The 24,810-nt window shown below is 51.6% G+C and overlaps 1 protein-coding gene across 8 annotated transcripts in view; it reads left to right on the forward strand.

Moving 5' to 3' along the window:
• The window catches only part of SLC37A1 (solute carrier family 37 member 1), a 79,611-nt gene that overhangs the window by 22,983 nt on the left and 31,818 nt on the right, over positions 1 to 24,810 (forward strand). For all 8 annotated transcript variants that reach the window (XM_014839252.3, XM_070488935.1, XM_014839251.3 and 5 more), the window contains 7 exons: positions 2,430 to 2,511; positions 11,110 to 11,242; positions 11,942 to 12,020; positions 15,354 to 15,489; positions 17,278 to 17,354; positions 18,274 to 18,440; positions 24,166 to 24,203. In XM_014839252.3, the coding sequence (XP_014694738.2) occupies positions 2,430 to 2,511; positions 11,110 to 11,242; positions 11,942 to 12,020; positions 15,354 to 15,489; positions 17,278 to 17,354; positions 18,274 to 18,440; positions 24,166 to 24,203 (712 nt within the window). The remainder of the gene's footprint in view (positions 1 to 2,429; positions 2,512 to 11,109; positions 11,243 to 11,941; positions 12,021 to 15,353; positions 15,490 to 17,277; positions 17,355 to 18,273; positions 18,441 to 24,165; positions 24,204 to 24,810) is intronic.

The following is a 24,810-nucleotide window of genomic DNA, read 5'->3' on the forward strand; positions in this document are numbered from 1 at the left end:
GAGTTCATGGGGCATCCCTGAGCATGTGCTCCAGCTCAGCATCCCCCAACCAGAGGCAGTTCTGGGAACTACCTTCGCTCCACCAGGTCTGGACTGGTGAGCACTACTTGCAGAACTGCCAGTTAGGGGAGGAGGCCAGGGCCCAGGGATGGAGGCAGCCGCCCAGGGAAGGAGGCAGCAGCCCAGGGATGGAGGCAGCAGCCCAGGGAAGGAGGCAGAGGCCCAAGGACGGAGGCAACAGCCCAGGGAAGGAGGCAGAAGCCTAGGGATGGAGGCAGCAGCCCAGGGATGGAGGACAGAGGCCCACAAATGGAGACCGTTGGCCCAGGGATGGCCGCTAGGTTCCAATAAGCTGGACACATGACAGCCTTGGAATGCAGGTGTCTCAGGGCCCCAGAGCTCTTCAGACCTTAACTGGACATACAGAGGAGCTCTTTATTTCTGGGTTTAGTTATTCTGTTTAATAAATATATTAATATACTTAATAAAAATAGGATATTTATAAATAGAACATTCTGTTTATGTCTGGGTAGAGAGTAGAGCGTGAACCCAAAGTCTATTTAAGTAGAGCCGCTCCCTCAAAGTTCTTCTTCGCTGGCTGAGTGTGAAATTCAGATTCTCCTGCTTGATAACACACCTGTAAGCTAGTGGCATGTAGTATCCTTAAGGGCTTCCGATTCTTCTCTGACTCCATTTGGGCCATGCCAGAGGTAGAGTCTGAGAACTTTTTCATGTTCCTTGTGGAGACTGGAAAAGGAGCCCTGTCCCCAAATGGGGGCAGAGCAGGTCCCCTCTAGGCTGCACCTGTCCTAGTAAATTACCGCCAGTGGGGATGTAAGTGACAGCAAGACTAGCCCTGGGCTGGAGGTTTGGGTATTGAGGGCTCATAAAGTTCCAGTGGCCTAGAAGCCTCCTTGCTAGTGCACAGGAGCAGCGCGTGGGACAACAGAGGGCTTCAAGCGAGGAATGGAGAGACCTCCCTCCCCTACCAAAACGGGTGACTTTCAGAAACACGGGGGCAAGGGCCTGGACTTCCGTAACTAATTCACTGTACCTGCATGCTCTTTGTTCTTTGGGGTAAATTATACACTCATTTTTTATAGTTTCATTCCTCTCCTATCTGGTTGTTGGCATGGGCTTGAGAGCAAAGAGTCCTAGAAATAGGTCAGTGTGTGTTTCCGTGATGAAGCGGAGAGCATGGGGCCCCCCCTCTGCTCCCTTAGCAAGTCTCTACGAGTGCCTCGCGAGGCCGTGTGGCGGCCCCTTTCGCTGAGGGGCAGGCACTCCAGAGCTATAGGTCTGAGCCCCACAGTTCCACCGATGCTTTTGTCTCACTTGAAATAGCTTATTGAAAACAAAAATCTGGAAATATTTATTTGACCCCTACTTTTCCTGGTGGCCAGAGGGGCAGGCACCCCAAGGAGTCTGTTATTCACATAAAGCCACCCTTCAGGAGTCAATCACAACGTTGAAAATGTGGGTGTGAGACAGGAGGAGGGCTGCTGGCACCATCGAGGGCCTTGGGATGACTGGCCATCCCCAGGGGCTGTGGCCCCTCTGTGGAGGTGGAGCGTGCCCCTCTTTGTTCTGTCTCTGGGCCTCTGTCTTAGGTAATTATGGGTCCGAGCCGGCACACCATCTGAAAGACATTGGCCTTTCCAGGCCAGAACAGGCCGGCCCTTCAGGGTCGGGGGCCGGGCCTCAGGACACAGAGGGCTGCCTTCTGGTGGGAGCCCCTGCTCTTCATCTCCTGCCAAGTAGTTTTTCCTCCTGACCTGTTTTCTTCCCCTAAGAAATGTTGTTCCATAGAGTGGTTCAAACGTTTAGCCTGGAATGAACGTTTATCTTCTCACGAGACTTCTTTTCTGCAGTCTTCCGTACATTTCGGTACTTCCTCCTGAACTGCTTTTCTCATAAACCAAAGAGAGCAGCAGGGGCTGGGGCCAGTATGTTTAATGTCATCAGCCTTATGCATAGTTTGTCAGCATCACTGAGTTGTTCTCACTGAGGTCTGTGAAATCTTTCTATTTCTTCCTTGCTTGTGTCCTAAAAAGTTGCATAGAAGCTAAAAATTAGAAAGTATGATCTTAAATGCCCAGGATACCAGGCTTACAAGACACTTGAAGTTTATTTTGTTACAAACTAAATAATCATTCCTTTTTGTCTGCTTTGTAAACACGTGTTCATCTTCTGAGTCCCAAATTTCTCTTTGATTATAGTTTTTTTTAAATAGTTTCAACTTGGACAAAGCAAAAGTGGCAAATTTTTTAAACGTAATACTGTAGTGACATTATAAATAGGATTGATAATTGATATAGGACTGAATGAATAACATACAGCATAAGAAAATTTAAGAATACGGTTATAACATATTCTTAATGCATCTTATGTTATTTTATGTCATCTCCTACCACTGTTTTGTGTTTCAGGTACCGAGCCTTCATTTTTATTTTGACATTTTTGCTGTATGCAAGTTTCCACTTATCTCGAAAGCCTATCAGCATAGTTAAGGTAAGAAAGTATAAAAAGCACTCAATTTCATACCCTGCCTGTAATGTCTCTAAGGAACTAGTTACTTTAAAAGCCAATCTGAGGGGAGCGAGAGGGGGAGGGTGGTAAGATAAATGGAGAAAATGGATTGTTTAGAAGCTAGTTGTTTTGCTGCTTTGGTTTTTCGATTCTCTTTTCTGAGATTAAAATGTTTCAGGATTTATCACTTCAGAGGTGGTACACTTTCAGTCATATTAGTTGACAGTCCCAGACTTCTAAAGCTTAGTTAAATATTTGTTCTATCCTGTGTGATTTTCTCTCCAAATATATTCAGTCTTAAGTTGTTCCCCAAATTGCTTCTATGATCATTGCGTTTTGATGCTGCGTCTGGCTGTGGTCGTGGGTCTCCGTTGTTCTTAGAACACTGGGTTTCTGTTTGAGTTTGGGTGGCAGGAAGTTGTTAAGCAGGCATTTAAGTAGACTTTGAGTAAAGAAGGTTAAAGCGGACAGTCAGGTATAGTAGTTATAAGCTGGGAAAAAGCAAGATGGCCTTGTAACCCTCCTTGGAGTTACATCACGTTGCCTATAGACTGTCAACAGGCTTGAATGGCTTTTGACTCTTTCTTGTCAAAAGAATAAGGAAATTGTCCAGTGCCAAAGATAGCTCACTGACAGCTCCATTGCCCCTCCCTCACTTATAGTCGTTGGCAGGGACGAAGAGCCAGGTCTGTAATGCTGGTGGCCTTTGTGCTGGTGCTTCCTCCACTCCCTCAGTTGCTGCGTGCCAGACAGCTGCCCAGCTGCCCTCCAGCGCTCAGGCCGGTGGGAGAGGCAGCCCCGAGGCCGTGCTTCTGTGGACAGTGGATGTGACTCCCAGGGGATGTCAAACATCGTCATCCGTTTACTCAAAAGCTTCTAAAAGTCCTCCTTGACCCCTAGGAAGCAGGAATTTTCCATGCCCCTCAAGTTGCTTGCAAAATTTTCACTTTTTTGATTCACCAAGTTGTAATGACTATGGAAATGTTTGGAGACCTTTAAAAATGTGGTTTTCAAAAGAGAGGTAAGAGTAGGAGAAGAGGTGGTGGGCCTTAATCCACTCTACCCGTGACTCTAAAATCAGAACCAAGGGCCAGCCACGGTAAATTTCAACACTACTGCTTCTTGTCTTCCTGGTTACGGAAATACACGTATGGCTCAAGAACAAGGCGTGTCATAAAATGAAAGAGGCTGTTGCAGAGGCCTTAGTAGCACCATGGAACTGAAGGAGCAGTAGTGGTCAGGGAGCCTTCCTGGCGTTTCAGGATTGATCCTGAAAGGCTGCGTTTGGATGATGGGGCCAATGCCTAGAGTCCTAGATGGAGGGCGGGGCATCACCATGAAGTTGCCAGCCTGATGGGCGGAGGGTCTGTACTGGGACACAGGCATCGTGGTGAGCTGGCCATGGAGGATCTCTGTGGCAGGGCACTTGGATTCCATCTGGTGGTCACGTGGGTCCCCACTTAGCCAGGAAGGGATGCAGCATTGTTCCAGGTCACTCTCCTGGCTGCCCTGCAGGGGGCTTCGGGCTTACTGAAGGGGAGATCTCATGGGCAGCTCTTGTCTGAGTATTTCATAAGTCGCAGTAACTGCCGCTGGTCGAGCCTCAGGGCACGACAAGGTGCGCACACTCATTATTTAATGTAAACTTCACAGCAGCCCTGTGAGTGTCCTTATGAGGAAACTGAGACTCAGGAGCTTAATTCCTTCCTGCAGGGCCAGTGTCATCTCAGGTGAATTCTGCCTGGGTCAGGCTGGCTCCGGGGTCTCGGCTCTTAACCTCTCTCCCGTGAGATCTCTGGTGTGTCGAGTACTGAGAACATTCACAGCGCCACACCCAGCTTTTCTGACTGAGTGCCTTAGCTCTGCCTGCATACGCATTGGCCTTATGTCAAATCCTGGGTTCTCCGTCTTTTAAGACAGATAAGGATATCACCCTACATAAAGTAAATAAGGGTAACTGAAACTTTATAATGCCTTACAAAGTTTTCACACGCTTTAGTGCCTCTTATTTACAAAACCAGAAGTAGTTAGTGATGATGCTGTTGATTCCAGGAACAGTTTGAATTATCTATAGCCCATATGTCCTAGCACATTATAAGCAAAAGAAAATGAGAATTATTTGCTTATGTGGAATTGATCACGAGGGGTTGTGAATTATAAAGTGATTCACATTCTTTAATGTCGTTTGTAGAGTGGCGTGACGTGTCGTGTCAGATTTAGGCCACCATAACTGTTCAGACTTACCTGTAATCACTGCTGACACATTATACTTTTCTGATTTTAGTATAGCAAAAAGGAAAAAGAGGGAGGTGATGCTGCAAACAGGGCCAGGAGGAGGTGGGGTCCAAGTGCTGCTCCTACTCCAGCTGCAGCCTCCTAGCTGAGCCCGGCTGACAGGTGGTGGGCCTGGGCCGTGCCAGCGGGACATCTCTGGGGGCGCTTCCCCCGGGCTGGGGGCTGGGCCAGGGCAAAAACCTGAAGGCAGGGAGGTCCTCAGGCAGAGTCTGAGCTGCAGGAGCCCTGTGCCCGGGGGCATGGTGACATTGACAGGTCTGAGTGGGTGTGCCCAGCCCCCCCACACACAGGACGTTCGAGAAGAAAGCTGTACAATCCTCAGTGGCAGATGGAAAACACAGCCTGGAAAGCTGGAAGCGCATGCTGTGGCTTTGGGTGAGAAACTTACTATCTGGAAAGTTCCAGTGTTCCCAGTATTGTGTTATATAGAATGCAACTCCAATGAAAATCTCAGCAGTGTCTTTTTCAATCAAATAAAATAATCTTAGAGTTTACATGAAAGAATGTCCAAGAATTAATTACCAAGAAAAGTGTGAAAAAGATAACATTTTTGAAGCCTGTGGTATTGCACAAGAATAGACAAAGAGGTCAGTAGACTAGAATAGGAAAAAGGGGCTGTTTGGCAAAGGCGCTGGGCAAAGTATAGCTTGCTTAATGAATGCTGCCAGCACAGGTAGTTACTCACCCAGAAGGAGTAAAGTTGAATCCCTAGCTTATGAAAAATGCATGGATTAAAGATTTAAATGTAAAAAATTAAAAATCCAAGAACATTATGTCCATCTTAGGGGTGTGAAGTTGGGAAACCCAAAGGAACGGGAGACGGGACAAAGAGGCGGTTCCCAGACAAGGGCTCTGAGTTTCCAAGAACTGGATGAACTGTATGCAAGCCTGCTAGTATTCACAAATGCAGCTAAAATGACCGCAGACCACTTTATACTCACCAACTGGCAAATGCTTAACAGAGTAAGAGCCCCGGTTGCTGGCAGTGCTGGGGAAAAAAGACTTTCCATGAAGCGTGAGTATTACAGCCTTTTGGAAAGCATTATGGTAACACCTGTTGAAATAAAAAAATACACATCCTTCAGTCCTTTGACTGGGATTTCACCCATAAAAATAAAAGTGCCTGGGGGCTGGCTCTGTGGCCGAGTGGTTAAGTTCGCGCGCTCCGCTGCAGGCAGCCCAGTGTTTTGTTGGTTCAAATCCTGGGCTCGGACATGGCACTGCTCATCAAACCACGCTGAGGCAGCGTCCCACATGCCACAACTAGAAGGACCCGCAATGAAGAATATACAACTATGTACCGGGGGGGCATTGGGGAGAAAAAGGAAAAAAAAAATCTTTAAATAAATTAATTAATTAAATAAAAAAATAAAAGTGCCTGTACTTAGGAGTGTCTGCATAAGCATCTTTATCATAGCATTGTTTGCAATAAAAAAAGAAAGGAAAAAAAACGCTGGATATGATGTGAACGTAATCAGCAGGTGAAAGTTTGAATAAATTATGGCAAATCCATATTGTGGTATGTGCAACTACTTAAAAAGAATTAATTAGAGCCAATCCAGTCAATTCGGAAAGATTTGCAGGAGGTATTTTGAGTAAGCGTAAGGTATACATAAGTCACTGTAGATTGATTCCAGAAACAAACAGTGACGGGAACGCATCCCTGGGTATTTGGGTGTACCTGTGAGTGGGTAATGTTCGCATGTGCCTGTGGCGTTCGCTCCGTTTCTGTGGCACTTGTGATTGACTCAGACGAACTGACCACATCCACGTGCTCTTGTAAACGGGCACAGCTTCTTTCATCTTCCTGCTGGGTGCTGCCTCAATCCACTCACACTGCTATAGCAAAATACCAGAGGCTGCGTGCCTTGTAAACAGCAGCAACGTGTTACTCCCAGTTCGAAGGCTGGGAGGCCCAGCTTGGGTGCCAGCATGGTGGGGCTCTGGTGAAGGCCCTCTTCCAGCTTGCAGATGGCCGCTGCCTTATGTCCTCACATGGTGGAGGGGTCGAGGGAGCTCTCCGGGGTCCCTTTTATTAGGGCACTAATCCCATTCATGAGGGTTTCACTCACCTCCCAAAGGCCCCACCTCCTAATGCCATCACCTTGGGGGTAGGTTTCAACATATGAATTTGGGGAAAACAAACATTTAGACCACAGCAGGCACCAAACTGTCATTTCTCTTCTAGGACTTCTTTTGGATAGTGCTTTGGAGGGTTGTTTTAATCCAGAGCCTCATAAAAGGAGTGTAAAGGATGAGCTAAAATAAATGGACCCACACAACCTGATGAGCCATAGAAAGTTTACCAAACACATCCAGTTCATATGGATTATGTATACACGCGTGTACACACACGTGCACATGTGCGCACACACTCAGCTCTCACTAGGTGTCGTGAGAGGCGGCGTGAAACTGACACGACCCTCTCCTGGGTTTGCTGATGAGGCCTGCACCCCCGCTCTGACCATCCTGCCCTTCCCGTGGTCGCCTCTCGGCATCTTCTGCACCCCTTGCAGATTCCCGCCTGGGCCGCCTCAGTTACAGAGAAGCAGCAGCGGCTCTGAAGCCTGAGGGCCAGGCAGGGCTGAGAGCCCAGGAGGTCCCCAACCCCTATTTTTGGAATGAATGAGTGAATGAAAGGAGAGTTTCTCAATGTGAAGTTGCCAAGGCTCCGAGTTGAAAGAATGGAGTCTTCATTAAATGTCCATTCGTATAAAAGATACTTGTGCCTAAGTGACGGCCTGGACCTGTCGAGTGTAGAACTCACGGAGCTTCAGTCTGCTCCACTGTGGGCTTTGGAAAGAACGTTCCTGCTCCAGCTGCCTGCCCATCGTGCAAAGGATGCCCTTCTGCTGCCCAGTGCTGGCGGAGGGGCTCAGGCGGGAGAGGGAGCCTGTGGAAAGGAGAGGAGTGCAAATGCCCCGTGTCCCACTGTTGGCCCCGCCCCTCCCCTACACACATTGCCCTGTGACTTCATGGCTGTTTTCTTCTTCCGTCCTGCTGACGCCTGTCTTCTCCCACTCCCCACCTTCCAATCCATCTGGTGTTTTGCTGTTTATTTTGTTGTTGCTGTTCCATTGTGTGTTAGACATTTTTAAATAAGTGTGAGGATCGTGTACCTAGAATGTTGTATTCTGCTCTTCCTCCTTTGGCATTTCACAAACGTTTTCCTCAGTTGCCAGGCACTCTTTTGATTAATCGACTTTTAATAACTGCCTGGAGTAACACGTGGATTAACTTTATATGTTACCTGTTGAAAGGCACTTGTGTAAAACGTTTGCAAAGGAGCCTGCTTTTATGAATGCAAACGTCTAGCTCCCCGTGAATGATTTTCATGATAAGAATTAGTTAATCTTGTGGGGGTTTTCTGATCAGTTGATCTTAGCTTCATTAATCCTTGATTTTCCATTAAACACCAGGTTTTGGGAATAAAGTTCGTTGACATATTACAATATAGCAGCATTGTGGAAAACGAACACGTGACTATTTGACTATCCTCAGAACCCTTTACGCCGGAGTAATAATCTTGTATTGCTTTTGGTGCAGCCTTTCGACAGGTTGAGGGGTGGAGACTGCATTTCTAACATGGAAGAGGAGGGCTGGGGAGAGAAAGGAGCCGAATGAGGGCAGGGGCTGAGTGGAGTTGCTGTGCGGGTGGACTCCCACACTCACAGCTGCCAGTCGCTGAGCCCTTTCGAGGGCTGGGGACCTGGAGAGGAGCTCTCTCCACATGTAGTTGATCTTTACAGCAGCGCTGGGACAGGCCGGATTGTACCAGCTCCATAACTGATGGTAGGGAGTTCACATGACTTGGCCACGGTTGGAAGCCAGCAGTGCCACCGGGATCCCAGCTCAGAGCCCAAGTCCCTGGCCAGGATGCTAGGCCGCCTCTCATCACAGGACCAACCAAAACAGAAAATCATTTCTGCTCATTTATGAAACAAAAAGGGGTCATTTCTAATCTTTTCTGTTTCTCATGGACGGTTCCTCCCTGGGAATGTTAGATGATGAAAGATGACATGAAAATCCCATCTGAAACAGTGTCTACAGCATTCCTTTTCTCTTGCTTCCATGTAAGGCGTGCAGGAGAAACCCCACTCTAGCCCTGCTCACTGGCTCCCTCCCAGCCCACTTGAGGCTTTCTGGGTTAAAGGTGGATGGCATCGGTGAAGCCTCAGGGTCTGGCCCACGTGGCTTCCATGAGGAGCTGCAGGAAAGGTGGGCAGAAACGCCTGACCTCCGAGGGTGATGATGGGGCAGGCATGAAACCGAGAGCAGGAGATGCTGAGAATGCCTGCTTCATACGGAGAGGAAGGGCGGTGGGCCTCCCCGGGGCTCCATCCTGAGGTCGTAGTCACAGCCACGTGGGTGAGCGCTGGGCTCAGGCAGGAGCAGGGGAGGGCCCCTGAGCAATCCGAGATGACCCAGCCCGGCCTGGGGAGGATGAGACCTGCTGAGGAAAGCGATTTGGCAAATAGCTACTTGGAATTTGTAAAGCGGAGCCCTTGCCTAGTTTTTTAGATCAATGTTTAAATTATAGCCGAACAGCCCAGTGACGATGACAGAGCCACATGACCACAGAGCAGCTGAGTCCTGCGTGCCGTGCCGAGTCTCAGTGGCCTGGGTCCATGTAAAATCCGGAGGTGTCCATCCTAGGCTGACCAGAGACCTGACAAGGGCAGCCTTTCAGAGGTGACCAGCCTCTTTGATGGCTCCCACCTGAAGAGACCGGAGGCGCACAAAGCGAAGGTGGTGGACAGGACTTGTGGTTGCCCCCACCTGCTGGACGGGGGGCACTCCTTGCCCCTGCTCTGTGTCCTGACCTTGGGGTAGATGCTCCTTCCGCGGCCAGCTTTCCTCGCAACCAGCCCTCCAGGCCTCGGCCTCTCTAGGGTCCAGCTCACTAAAGGACACCTCTTTCAGGACCCTGCTGCCCCTAAGGGCTACCTCCCTGGTCTTGAGGACACCTCCTTTCTGCCCTCGCTCACACCTGATGGATTGGTTCATCTGCACCACTTATAGCGAAAAACCCAGAAAACGCACAGCAGGAGAGAAGTGGGAGGCCATCTGGGGAGGGGATGCATGTGGCCACCAGGCTTTACGGCAGATGCGTGGAGTCCCGTCTGTGGCCTCCTGTGTGTTATGGAACAAGTGACCTGTTATACAGGTTGCCGCATTACAAGATGTGGCCCGGCTGTCGTGTGGCGCTTTCCTGGAGTGTCAGCTCCTCTTCCTAAGGAGCGCCCTAAGGAGGAGGCCTGCGCACAGCCCCTCTGCCCACTCCTCCCCATCCCTGGCAGACCTCCCCATCCACAAGCTTGCCTCCAGGCCCCACTGCACTGCCTGCCATTTCTCGTGGGCCACCCTGTCCCAAGCAGCAGGCTGAAGACGTGGTGTCCAGCCTCACAGATCCCAGCAGCTGTTCCACAGGTGAGGGCACTGAGACAGGGATGGGCACACCTCGCCCAGGCTCTCACCACCAGTCAGTCATGGGGCTCCCGAACCTTATCTTCCCCTGCCACACACTGCCCTGCCCCCAGATGAGGGCCTGTCTCCTGCCCTGCTTGCTGGTTCCTTGGAGAGCTTGGTGGGCTGGTGGCCTTCTGCCTCAGCTTTCTATTTTACTGAGGTATGATTTGCACATAGTACACAGATCTTAAGTGTCTACCCTGGCAAATATTTACGTGCTCACCCAGGTAGTGATCGCCTAGGTTAAGGTCTGGCCCCTTTCCGGCTCCCCGAGGCTCCCCGCGCCCGGTCGCTAACCCTCCTCCGGGTAACCACAGTTCTCATCACTGTTCCCGTGGGTTCATTTCCTGTTCTTGAACTTCGTAAATGGAGTCCCACCATTTGTGCTGCTTTGTGTCTGGCTTATTTTGTGAGATTCATCCTCATTGTTGCGTGGACCTGTAACTTGCTCTCTTGTATTGCTGGGCAGTATTCAGTTGTATAAATCTAGCAAAATAAATCCATTCTTCCATTCTGGGCGGGGGGGTCTGAGGATGACAGGCAGTCAGCTTTCAGCTGTGCAGCTGCTCTGAGTGGTCAGTCATCTTTAGATGGCCCTGTACGTGCTGTGTGTGTGCTCAGGAGAGCCCGAGAAACCGCACTCACGGCAGACATTCCGTGGGTCATGTAGACTGCCCCGGATGGTGCCTGCTTCCCCCGAGAACACCGTCACCCTGGAAGGCCATTGAGAGGGCCAGCTGCTCTTGCGTGGCGCCCGCTGAGCCTCACCTGAGGGTATCCTCTCCCTCTGGTTCTGTCCTCCCCATGCCTGTCCAGGGTGAGCTCCACAGGTACTGTGCTGCTGTGAATGAGGGCGAAGTCGAATTCAACAGCCAGAACCAGAAAGCCGGTGACGTCCCCCCTCACCAGCACCCAGACAACGAGACTGACTGCGGCTGGGCCCCGTTTGGTGAGTTCTCCATCAGCCACCGTGTTGTCCAGTTACTGAAGTGGGCCGTCCCACAGGGCTCCTGCACATTTGGCGAGTGCCGGGACAGGGCTGGCGTTGCCTGACTTCCAGCCTTGCCAGTTTGCGCAGCACTGACAATGTTCTTGAACGTGACTGCGTCTCCAGGGACAGCTCTGTCCCATCAATTCTTCCCCCTTCAGCTGCCTCTGCCTCCACGGGGCCTGTGTGCCGAGGTGTTGCCACCGGAGAAGAGAGTCTCTTCGTGGGCTGTAGTTGTCAAGCCTGGAAGTTGGGACTGGCAGAGCATGCACTGTGGGTGGAAAGGAGAGAAATCCCAGAGGTGTGGTGTGGGGCTGGCCTAGGCGGCGGGCGGGGTGGGGGAGGCTGAAGGAAAGCTAGTGTGACGTATGAAGCAAAATGAGTAAACCACATGCTCACCGTGAGCAATGGGGATTTTAGCTACTCCTGTTTATTTAGTGATTATTTGAAAATGTGGTGACTTTATTTCCCTTTGTCGAGAAGCCCAACAGAAGATGTGCTGCCGTATTTTCTGTGTTCAGAACCACCCTTTCTCCTCTGAGTCCACCACCCACACTTGGAGAGCAGGCGTTCTGTATTTTATTGCCCCGTTCCAGAACACGAACCGATATTTAGTGAAAGCTGACAGTCTCCGCCTTTCCTGTGATTTTCCCCGTGTAGATCGGGACAACTACCAGCAGCTGCTCGGGGCCCTGGATTACTCCTTCCTCTGCGCCTACGCCATCGGCATGTACCTGAGGTAGGTCTGGGTGCCTTCTCAAGACCCTGGCAGCTATGGCCCGCTCAGTGCAGAGCGTGTCCAGTGTGCTGCAGGACACAGGAGTGCGTGAGACCAGCCCACCTGCAGGTCGCTTACCTTCCAGTCTCTTCTCAGAGACGAGGATAAAGAGAAAGCCAGCGTGTGTGTGGTGCTGTGTCGGTCAGCGTGTGACCGTGATGCAGCACATTTAGACATCCTGGGAGCTTTGCTGTTGTGGATGGCCTCGTGGCCCTGATGTTGAGGACACACCATGACCCTGCTGGGATGTGGTCACTTAGGAACAGGGTACTGGCAGCTCCCTGTGATGCTCAGCAGAGCGCATCCTCTCCTCTGGTTTCAGGGGCCGCCATCTGTGTTCACATCCCAGATCACTAATTCTGCCTAGTGTCAGAGCAGTTTACACAGTATATGTGGGCAAGCCCACCTGGATGCCCGGCTCAGCCCAAAAAACGCACCTCTCCTGGGTGCACAGAGGCTGTGTGGTGTGGCCACTGGGGATGTGGACTCCAGAAACACCCTCCTGGGATTTGAATCCTGGCTCTACCACTTGCTTGTGTGGCTTTGGGCAAGATACTATCCCTCTTTGGGTCTCAGTGTCCCCTTTGCAAAATGGAGGAAATAGTTCTTACCTTGTAGGATTGCAAGGAGGAGTAAAGGAGAGACTCACGTGGAACGCTCGGAACAGAGCCTGACACGGTGGGTTCCCAGCATTGCTACAGGAGGTTGTGACCCCTCCTGAGCTGACCTCGGGAGGTGGAGGGTGTTCTGTGGGTAACGGGACATGCGGCTGCCTGATTAAAACTGGCATTGTGGCAGTCCAGCCAGGTTTAAAAACATTATAGGGACTAAGTCCTTTAGCCCAAGAGGCTTTTCTTCAGAGACAGAGATCCTTAGAGCTTTGAGACTCTCTGGGATCCCTGAAAATGTTAGCTTCTTCCCTGAGACCACGCAGAGTGTGGCATCGTCAGGACCTGGGCCCCCCGGCTCAGGGCCCTTCTGGGTGGCTGGTGCCCAGTCAGGCAGCTTCTGCTGATGAAATGGATGGCTCCCGCTTTACTCTATTTGCCTACTTGTGTTGTGCTGCGGAACTTGTCCGAATGAATGAGAGAATAATAGCCGATACGAAGCCTGAAGCGTGTGGTGCACCGCAGAACACGAGCCCCACTGAAGGGAAGTGCGGTGTGAGCCTGGGTTTCTCGGGGCCTGGGGCACCCGAGTTCTAAAGACTGCAGTCTTACTGCACACCAATGATCTATAGTGTAAGAAGACCCAAAGGTTGGAATGTGTTTTTCTCAGTTACTAGGAAACAGTATTTAAACGTGGTTCTCAGCTGGGAGTGCTTTCTGTTACCTAGGAAACATTCAGCAATGTCTGGAGACATCTTTGGTTGTCACAGTTGGAGAAGGAGGTGCTCCTGGCATCTGGTGGGCAGAGGCCAGGGATGCTGCTAAGCATGCTACAGCACACAGGACAGCCCCTCACCACAAAGCATTACCCAGCTCAAGATGTTAAGAAACCTGGTTTAAATAAAGTGATTTTATTGTTGCTTATTTGTTGGCAGAGATAACTTTTCATGCAACTTGCCAATGAGGGTTATTACACAATTCTAGTGTGAAACCCACAGTATACTCATGACTTAGCAAGAGCGTACACTGCTGCCTTGCCTGGCCTTCTGGTGACATCATGGCATATGGCTAGTGAAATGGCTTGTGTAGTAAATGAGATAAGTCGGTATGGTGGGCACCTTCATTAGCCCAGGTCATTCCTGGCAGGTTCAAGCAGGCGTGGGGTGGCCTTTAGTATCTGTGTGAGTCTGACATAATGTGGGATGGCGTCCATTCCGTTAGGCCTTTTCTTTAAAAACTTTTCAGTAGAGATGAAACTTGGACCCAACGTCGTATAACAAGCAAGACATGCACAGGAGAACATTTCAAAGCCCTGGCTGGTGGCCCCAGCTCTCAGGAGGCCCGTCTGACTCTGCCGTGTGTTCTGTGACCTTGGGCAGATCAGCCATCCCTCTGGGATGTGTTTCCTCGTCTTTGAAGTCAGCAGGTTGAAGTGGTTAACTCGTTTTGCTCTGGAATGCTCTTGAATTTGTATGTGATCAGTTTCTGCTCAGCTTAAAACTTCACCGGAATGTTGTTTATAATTTTAAATTACTTCCTCTGCTTTCGTATTTTAAAAGGTCATTTGTGTGATACTAGATAGATCTTTCTTGTCTGGTAAATCCAGAAGGAAGAGCTCTCTGGTGTATTGAAAGACCGGCATTTTGGCGATGGTTCCCAGAGGACTGCTCCCCGGCAGGCAGGTGTCGTTCTTCATCCCCTTTCATATTTATCTGACTCCTAGAAAGATCATGCGGGAGAAAATGAGACCCACAGAGTTTTGACCCACAAGGCTTGCAATCATTTGTGATTGTTCTGCAGTTGTTTATTTGCCTAGTAAGTCGCAGTGTTAAGTTGCTCCGTAGTGACACTTCCTGTCAGGCAGTAGAGAGTCTGTTTCCTGTGGCCGTAGGTCGTGTGCTTGGACTGTGGTGGAAGCCTGTCAGATACGTGCCCCAGCGTGAAACTGGGGACGTTTCATCCTCACCGGCGCCCCGGCGCTGCTTCGTTGAGGCCCCACCGCCTACCAGGCACTAACCTGCGTTTGTCTCCTTGAGCCCCAGCCAGCTCTGGGAGGAAGCTCTCCAAAGAGGTCAGCTCTTTGTTGAGTCACGTTGCGTTCAGGAGGGGCGTAGGGGCTCTTCCTCCAGCTTTCAGACCTTCCCCTAAAGAAAAGCTCTCTTTAAACCAGATCGCAGTGCCTGTGGCAGGCGGGGGTGGTCGGCAGAGCCCGTCCAGCCCAGAGCCTTAACGCGGGTGACTTAAGGACAGCTCGAAGGCCAACAGACTTACTCAAGGGCACAAGTGGTCCCTTTTCGTGACGTTTGTCTATAGTTTAATGGTTGAAATTTTAAAACACTGTATACATTTACTGAATATTGCTTATATAAAAGCAAGATTAACTAGCAGGACAAGTTTTTGTTTTTTTAGTGGGCAGCCATCATATGTAAGTCATAATTCGAAATTTATTATTTGACAGTTAGTGCTTTTACTAGAAATGAAAAGTCTTAAAAGCTGTCGTCAGTTGCCAATTGCTAGTTAATCAATACTCTATTGGGAAACAGTTGTGATAAAATCTTCCTGGAAATTATAGTGCTTTAGAGTTCTAAAAGCTCAGAGAACAGCGTGGAAACATCCGGAAAGAAATTGCTGGTCATTACATTATGGGTGTGTTTGTTTTCTCACATTTGTCTTTCTGTTTTCCCAGTGGCATAATAGGGGAGCGCCTGCCTATTAGGTATTACCTAACCTTCGGGATGCTGGCCAGTGGCGCCTTTACTGCCCTGTTTGGATTGGGGTATTTCTACAACATCCACAGCTTTGGATTCTACGTCGTAACTCAGGTAAGGTCTGGGTCCTTGCTCACCGTGGATGGGGTGTCCACAATGAGCTGGACATGGTGTTTGCCACAGGTCCCCAGCTCTGCCGAGAGAGAGAAGACAGCAGATGATGGAAGTGGGGCGGAACTGTGTCTTGTCTGACGTCAGGGTCAGCACTGGCATATAAAGGCCCTCTTCTCTCTTTGGCTCTGAACTTCCGGCAGCCGTGAAGTTGTCCTTAGATTCCAGAGCTGCCTCTTAAAGAATCCTGTCCCTATCCAGCAGGGGGGCCAAAGCTCAAAGCCCTCACGAGTCGTCCCGCCCTCATTTTTTGTCCCCACCTCCCCCCGCCCCCGCCCGCTTATTTTGATGAGCTTGAGATGTTCTGTCCTGTGACAGATTTGACCACTCTGGAGCAGGAGGGTTGGGATGTAGTGAGGGCAGGAGGAAGGGAGGACTTTGGAGTCGTCAGCTGCAGGGTGGGGATAGGGCCAGTCGGCAGGGAGGAGAGGAGAGGGCGTGCTGGTGCTCGAAGGGAGTGGAGGCTGAGAGGCTGGGCGGGTTTGCCCTCCAGCTGGGCCCACTGTCCTGAACTCTTGGCTCTGCCCCTCAACAGCCTTGTGGACAGATGTTGACTGGAAAAGGAAAATGACTTAAAATAATGGTGCTCAGCTTCTGAGGCTCTCCAAATAGCCGAGGAGGGTGTTATAAAATCATTAAAGCAACTTGTGTGTGATTCGCTTTTAAAAATTTTGCCATGGGACTTGAAAAAGTTTGGCTGTTTTAATTACAAAAGTGATTCACTTTGTAGTAACATAGACTATTAGAAGGAAGGAAAAATCAATTTCCCAGAGTCCCTGCATGTTCCTGGAGAGAAGGCCAAGCCTGGCTGGCCCAGGGCTAGACCAGCGGCTCCCAGACACTCCCCTGGAGAGCTGCTCAGCCCCAGTGGGGGTCCGTAGGAGGCACTAGGCTGGACCTTGTTTCATGTTGTCTCATAAAGTTGCCCCTGGTGCTCCCGAGACTAAAGCAGACCCACTTCCCCTTCCTAAATCCCTTTTTAACACGTCGGCTCAGGGCGCTCTTGAAAAGCGGACAGATACTTTCTCCAGGCGCTAGGTCGAGGGCATGCTCATTGCAGAGGATCGTTAACAACAGTACCTTCTCCATGATACAAGATGTGAAAACAGGCCACTCATAAGCTATATTTATGGTACAGTCACTGTTCTGTAAAAAGAAGAAAATTTTTTCCTAAAAAGTTTTAGCATAGAGGGAGACTGCAGGGGCTGGCCCCATGGCCTAGCGGTTAAGTTTGGCACACTCTGCTTTGGCAGCCCAGCTTCAGTGCCTGGATGTGGAACGACACGACTTGTTGGTGGCCATGCTGAGGCAGTGACCCACACATGAGATAGAGGAAGACTGGCACAGATGGTAGCTCAGGGGGAATCTTCCTCAGCAAAAAAAAAAAAAAGAGAGAGAGAGATTAGAAAGCTTGGCCCCAAGCTGTTAACAGTAGTTAATCTCCTAGCAAGAGATTTTCTTTTCCTTCTTTTCTCTGCTTATTCTAAAATTTATTCAATAGACATGTATTACTTTTGTGATAAATATATGTATGTAAATTGTTTAAAACACACCTTCGGCTGTTGAGGCTCACATCGACTAGGGTTCTGCCCTCTTCCCCTTCTGAGAGTCCCAGCTGGGCTCCCAAACTTCTGAAGAACAGAGAAGAGGCCGCTCCCGCGAGCCTGGCGGCAGGCGGCCCTGGACCGTGCTCCCCCTGCAGCGAGTCTTCTCTCTCGCCCTCCGTCTCAGATCGTCAACGGACTGGTGCAGACCACCGGCTGGCCCAGCGTCGTCACTTGCCTCAGCAACTGGTTTGGAAAAGGAAGGTGAGAACAGGCAGCTGTGTTTCCAGCAGCTTTTACTTTTTAAAAGATTCTGCCGAAACTCAGACCACTTTATTTTTAGTTTTTCTTTAGATTTATTGCAGGAAAAAAGAAAACACTTTAACTAGTCTACTCTATGAAACAAGACGGTTGAAACCTCTGGGACTTGAGGCTCTGAAATTCAGGTGGGGCCGTGTGCCAGGAGATGCCCTCGCTGTGGTGGGCCGGGTTGAGGCCGTGTCAGTCTGCACAGCTGACCAGCAGCGTTGGCTTTGCCTGGCCTCCTGGGCACCTGGGAGCAATGCAGAGTTCAGGGCCCCCCCAGGTCTTTGGAAGCAAGGGCTACACTTTCACAAGACTCTAAGGTGCATGGAAGTGTGACAAGTCCTAACGGGGTCACCCACTTCCAATAGCAGAGCTGCCTCCACCTCTGGTGATCTGGCTGTAACGTCTGTGTGACACGCAGCACAGTGCGGCCAGGCCCAGGGCTGAGAAGTGAGGCAGACACTAACCAAGATGGGGAAGCTGCCGCCTGGGGCCTTCCGCCGATGCCCTGCTCCCTCCATCCGGGCTGGTCAGCAGGAGCTTCTGTTACGGGTATTGCAGCCCACGACTGTGCTGAGATTGCCGAGGCACAAGTTTAAGTTTGGGGCCTGCCAAGAATTTCAGGAAAAGGTCTCTTTCCTCTGTTTAATCATAGAATAAATGAGCTCTGAGAGAGATGTGCACTTACACAGCCTGAGGCTAAGTAAAAGCAGGACTCTCCTGTGAACACCTCTAGTCCTGTGGCTGGCAGGAGTGTCTTCACTGCCTGTTTGTTTATTTCTACACGAGCTCTCGCGTTGCAGGCAGCGTGTCCTATGCAAGTGACTCGTTTGAGCTTCTCGACGTCATTTGCCATCTTTTGTTTGTTGTGTTGCAGGCGAGGTTTGATCATGGGGGTCTGGAATTCCCACACATCCGTGGGCAACATTTTGGGGTCCTTGATTGCTGGCTACTGGGTGTCCACGTGCTGGGGCCTGTCCTTCATCGTGCCTGGGGCCATCGTGGCAGCCATGGGGATAGTGTGCTTTCTCTTTCTCATCGAACGTAAGTACCCGCGGTCTTGGAGCTGACCCACCCCGGGGGCTTTGGGGCGCATTCTTAGGAGAGCGGCTGTTGCTTAGTCCTATGCAGGCATGTGGTCATGCTGGCCCTCCCCTTGCCAGTGGACTGCCTTTCTCAGGTAGAGACTTCCCCAATTAGCCATCCCTCTCCTGGTCTTGCTGGGTTTTCGGCTGTTTCCTGATTTCTGGGGCAACCTTTCTTGAACTGCTTTCTACCCTGTCCCCCTGCGCCGCAGCCTCCCCTCCCGGCAGGTGTGTGTGGTTTTCCCCGTGCTTGGGGGTCTCTCAGCTTCCTCAGGCCTGCACGTTGCTCACCTCCAGGGCTGGAGCGCCTGCCCGCTTTGCGCCCCTGCTCGCCCAGTCCTGTGGCCACACCTGGGAGGCCCCGCCTGCTTGTTTGCTTTCTGGTTAGCCATGGTTTGCTTTCTGGTCATGTCATAAAGCATAGTGTGACTTTAGACTGTAGATCCTAATTAGGTGAGAAGTGTTCCCCCAGAAAATCAGATTCTTTGTTCCATTCCAGACTCCATATCAAACTTTTTATTTAATTGAGTTTGAGCTTGATTTTTAAAATAGAGATCCTGCGGGACAAGGCTTCTTAACTATGACACCAATGGTGCAGAGGCTGTGCTGCCTTCGCTGTTGAATGTGGGGGTGTTCTAATCCCACGAGCTATTCTGATGAGGACAGTTGGCATTTACTTCTTTAATTAGACTGAAAGCAAAATAGGATCGTGTGGTACTAGGCAGCTCCCCACTGTTGAGCCCCAGGTGGGGGTGCTCCAGGTCAAATGACTCCACCCGTGCTGGGCGGTGACTTTAGCTTCCCCTGGGCGTTCCAAGCTGCCGGCTTCATCATCCAGGAAGGTGAGGCGTGTTCTGTTGAGTTTCTCACTTCTTTTTCTTGTTGCTAAAGCTAGCCTTTTAAATTCTAAGATAACCACCCCCTAGCCAAGCAGCTCTGAGGCTCCAGGCCAGCCTTGTCTGCCAGCGTTCAGACAAGGACTTGAGGCAGGCCCCCCGGGGGAGCAGAACGGGCTGAGGCTCACCTCCCAGTTTCACCATTTTCTCAGCTTTTAGCAGCGTCTCAAAATGGCCAGTGTGAGTGAGTTGTTAAGCAGATGAGTGGTATTTTGACTCCCTCACCAACATGCCAACCTGTGGCATCCAACTGTAGCTTGAGTGTCACCAGAGTTCTGGGAAAGGCCCTTCGCATCACCTGTTCTCCTCCCGGCTGGCTCCCCAGCACCTGCCCTCCAGGTGTTCCTTCTGCGTCAGTCACCTGGGGAACAGGCTCTTCCTCCTCACTAGTGCCGGGGCCCTGGGAGGTCTGGAGTCCACGGTGGCTCTTATTTTCTTTGCGGCAGGAGGCGTGAGCCCCTCTGCTGGCCTGGCGGGGGTCCTAGCACCACCCCTGCTCAGCTGTCATCCTGCGGGGCCTTGTCTCCTCCAGGGCAGGATTTCCAAGAATGAGGAAGCTGTGGTTTGGTCTTCCCTAATAAGATGAGAGCCTCTTTCCCACCGAGCCAGCGTTCAGTGGCTTCTGTGGAGTGGGGCCGAGCTGAGAGGGTCTGCACAGAGGGTTCTCTGGAGCTGCCTTCCCATCACTGCCCATCACCTATTGTCAGTGCCTCCCTCCTATTCCGTGGGCTGACCTGCGGCTTCCCCCTCCTGAGGTGTGGTGACCTTGGGGCGCTGTTGCTCCCCTCCCGGGTCCACTCTGAGACAGAACTGCAGCTTCCTCGAAGCCCGCCAGGCTCTGAGGCCGGGGGACCCCGCCTGTAAGGTTTTCCTGGGAGATCTTACTGACCCTGATGTGGAGGACAGATGAGCGCATTCCGGCCTGTGTCTGTCCCCTGCTCTCAGCTGCCCCTTGGCTCTGGGAGGGAAGAGTGGCAAGCTGGCGCTGACAGGGAGTCTCAAGGCACCGCAAGCAGGCAGCGGGTGCTGTGGGACTGAAGGCCCGGCCACAGAGGCCATCCTGTTCTGTCTCCACTCATCACGTTCCTCTGGTTGGTGGGGGGTTTCTTACCTATGGTCTTAGCCTGTAGCCATTACTGGTAAGTGTACGGTTGTTATACAAGACCCTCAAGGTAGCTGCCTGTCCTATTCTTACCGGTACCACCAAAAACTTCTTCTCACTGCTCCTCCTCCCCTGCCCACCCCACACCTGCATTCTTTGTGGATCCTCAGTGCACTCTCGTCTCCCAGCAGAGCCCTGGGGCATCCCAGCATATCTCGCCCAGTCACCTGACGCTGGTTCTCCCTCTGCTCCGCTCAGGTTGGCCGTCCTTGTCAAATGCCCCCTGGCTGCTCCCTCTCTCCCCTCCCAGCTTCTGCTCAGGCTGGTCCCCAGGGCCTGGCTCACAGCCTGCAGAAAGCTTCTGGGCCTGGTGTTTCTCCACTTTCCCACTGAATGTCTTCCTTTTGAGCCTGTCCTTCACTGTGTTCTCCCACTGGGCATCGGCTATGCCTCTGAGGTCTCGTCTACCCTCTCGTATTAAAATCTGAGGTTGACTTTGTTACAGTCACGTGCCGCATGACATTTATCGACGAGGAACCACGTATAATATGGTGGTCCCGTGAGGTTAGCACCCCAGAGCCCAGGCATGTAGCAGGCTGCACCATAATCCAGGTTTGTGTAAGCAAGCTCTCTCATGTTCGCAGCACAAGAAATCACCTAACAGGGCATTCCTCATACCTGAGCCCCATCAGTGAGTGACGGTGTTTACATTGGGATTAAGGCTTCTTTCAGACTCTCCTAGCATTTAGGGAGCTCACACTCTGTGGCTCTCCTTCTTCCCGTGTCATTATCAGGACATTTCATCAGGGGTTGGGGGTGGCTGCCAAATACTGAATGCCTCCTGTCCCAGGCGCCATGCCAGGCTCGGGACACATGCTGTTTCATGGATTTCCAAGGAAGGCCTGAGTCTCGGGGTACTCACTCACCTGCCCAAGGTCACACAGAGAGTGGTGACCTTGAGGTGTGCTGAGTGCCAGCTCACCTATTCAGGCTTTCTCAGACTTTGGCCATGGACCCCTTAGGTCCTTGGGGTGTGTTCTTGTGGATTCAATTAAAAATTTTTGTTTCATTTAGATGATAATCTTAAAAAAAAAAAAACTTGTTAATTATAAATGTTGTCTTCTCTTACAGAGATAATATGCATTTGAAAGATATTTTTGTACAATAGGAGTTTGGGTTCTTAAGTCAGTGTTTCTCAAACCTGGGTCCCTGGAACTCTGGGAGATAAAGATTATTCGTGGGGACTGGGGGAACTCTTTTCTTTAAAAAGCATCTGAGAAATACCATGTATCGTGTCTTCTCAGCCACATCATTCTGTCATCTGAGGCTTTCCCTCCCTGTTTCCTCCTGATTAAGTGGGTGATTATCAAGGCTAATGGGACCCGCTCTGTCCCTGCCCGCAGCCCACACTCGCATCTTCGCTGCGGATGCTCCAGTCCTCCACCACTCCTGCGTTCCCTCCCGGCCCTCCTTCCCCTGTGCCGTCCGAGCACCTGTGGGAGCCTGCATCCAGGTCCTTCTCCACCCCGCCTGGGAACTTAGAGGCCCTGATGAGCACCCCCACCCACCAAGGAACCAAGAGCAGGTCACCAGGGCCCCCTCACTCTGGCACGCAGGCCAGACTTCCCCCATCTGCTCTGTACCTCTTGGCAGGGGGACCCCATCACCACAGTACAGCCCCTGATCCCCAGGTGGGCCTGTCTACTCAGACCTGCTCCACTGTCTGGGGAGCCCGGCTCCATTCACCCCTGTCTCTCTGGGGCCAAGGTCTGGAGGGGCCCCTCTGTGCCCACAGCTTTGAGAAGGACTCCCCTGCACTCGCTGCTGTGCTGTGCCTCTGAGATGTCCGTTTTGCAGCAGCTCCTCCGGCTGGCGTCATTGGAGGAGGCATTTCCGTAGCCCTCCAGTGAGGGGACCTCAGGCACCAGGGCCCTGTGTCCCTGAGTGTCTCTGTGGGCAAGGGGAACCTGGTATGCAGGCTCTGAACCCCTTTCTCCTCCTCCTCACTCAGGGCCGGCGCGGGCCCTTGTAAACGAGGCCTCTGTGACCTGACAGGAGCAAGTTCCATGGGCCAGAGGCCACCTGTCAGCCCCAGTCCACCCTAGACACAAGGCTTGTCGATCCAAAGGGGGCTGCTCTCTGTCCTCCTTAGCAGAACAAAAATAAGACCATTGGACCCATCCTGACGAGAAGAGTCGATAGCGTGTTCTTTCCCCTTGTGACGGGGCGGGCACGAGTGCGTGAATGCTGACAGCCAGCTGTAAGTAATGGTGAGCAAATGCTGTGCCCAGAGAAGAAGCCCCTTTGCAGATAGGAAAGACAAATTCCATGTGCATCGTGGTGGTTTATTTCTGCACCCTGCTCGTCCCTAGTCACTGACCCTGGGGGTGGCAGTGAAGGCTTCCGGTGAGCCCCTTCTCGTGACCGGCTGAGGGCCCAGCTCTCTCCTGCTCCTCCTTTCTGCCTAGGGCGAGGCCCAAAGGTCAGGGCACCTGCTTGTGGGCCCCTCCAGGTCTTCTCAAGAAGCCACTCTCAGCATGTCCCCACCAAGGTCCTGTGTGTTAATGTCCTGCAAGGTGAAAGCCGAGAAGAAGCCATAGCGTGGGGGGCTGGCCAGATCCCAGGAGGAGAGGAGGCCTCCTGACTGAGCCTTGGGGCGTCCCAGTGTGGCTGCAGAAAATCATACAAGTGAGTGGAGACCACACATCTCAGGTGGGCCGTCCAGACCCCCAGCGCTCCCCCTGCCCACCGCAGAGGGCAGGCACGGAGGGCCTCCAGGCCAGCAGAAGTGTGCTCAACTCGGTGTGGCCCTCCACAGGCGTCACCCTCTGCGTCACCAGGGAGGGACCTCTGCTGTGGGCAGTTTAAAGCCCTTAGCTCAGTTTGTTTCCAGGCAGTTAAACTGTTTAACCCAAAGTTATAAAAAGGCCAGGATTCTGGGTGGTGGAGAGAGAGAAATGAAGCCATTTAAAAGGCGGCCCTCTGGCTTCTGAAGAAGTGGCATTTGCCTCCCCCGCTCCCCGTGTCTGTAGGTCTGGCTGTGGTCCCACATCTCCCAGTCACAGGTCACTGGTGTAGTTTTCAAGTAGGAAGGTGAAAATAGCTTCTGGTTTTGTTGCTTTTCTCGTGTCCTTCCCTCCTTGGGTTTAGATAAAAGGCATTTTGCTTTATATCAAGATAGATACTTTGTTCCCACTAGTTTTTATTTCTAATTAACTCCATACATTTTACAACTCAGCCCTGGTGTTATTCGTGACCCCACTACTCTGATAAACTTTCGTGTTTTTGTATTTCCTTCTGATGCTTATCCTTTAAACGTATCTGTCGTGGCCGGTCACCGTGGTGTACATGGGCTCTGCTCATTGTTATTCGTCACGTGTGGAATGCTTTCCACGGAGCACAGCCGTGTTCGTGTTCCCGCATTGCAGTGTTAGGGTGGCTTCGCTGCACCCGCCTCAGTACAGGCCTTAACAGTCACGGGGCCCTGAGGAGGGCGGGGGCGTGGGTCCTCGGCCGGATGGTTGGGCTGTGCCTTCACCCCACCCCATGCTCCTCGGACGTTGTCTTTTTTCTTGAATTGTTGCTAATTCAGTAACAGTATCAGATGGTGTCTTGTTTGGGTTAATTTCTTGTGTTAGTGAAAACTCCGGCCCAGGGTTCACGTTGTCACATGTTTGGTGTTTCAGATCCGAGGGACATCGCCTGCTCTTCCACCTTGACAGCGGTAAGGACTCGCTCTCTGCTTCTTGTCCTCTAGGACAGTGTGCCATCTGCCAGATGTCTCATGACTGTCACCAGCCTGGGCTCGTCTGTGCAGTGTCAGTGGGTAACAAAGTGTGAACATGAGTCACCCTCCAAATACTGGCAGTTTCAGGGAAGGGCTGATGATGACAGTCACAACAGAAACTCGGATGGGAAGCTCAATGCGGTCGGATTAAGGGCTTCCCAGCAGAGGGGACCCAGAGGTCAGGGACTGGCCGAGCCTCACGTGGAGTGGGGACACCCTGACTTTCACCAGCTACCTCAGGAACTGGGGAGAGTTTGGGCCCTCACCTTCCACCCTGGAACATCTTCTGGGGATGGGAACTAGGAACCGAGTGTACAGGGACTTTAAGGAGGGGGCGACTCTTCCTCATGTACTGCTTTCAGGAGTCCGGGAGAGTGCGCCTGAGCACAAGCGGTTGTTTCTGCACCATGTGTATGATTCGGGGTGGGCGGCTGTGTCGTTCAAATCCTCCCTGAGCCCGCTGAGCTCCTGGGGTGCCCGGCTGCCCCAGGATGCTGTGGGGCCGGGTGGCTCAGGGGAATGGCTCCTCTTCCTCTTTCCTCCT

This window comes from Equus asinus, chromosome 18 (genome assembly GCF_041296235.1).
Source record: "Equus asinus isolate D_3611 breed Donkey chromosome 18, EquAss-T2T_v2, whole genome shotgun sequence".
Classification (NCBI taxonomy): domain Eukaryota; kingdom Metazoa; phylum Chordata; class Mammalia; order Perissodactyla; family Equidae; genus Equus; species Equus asinus.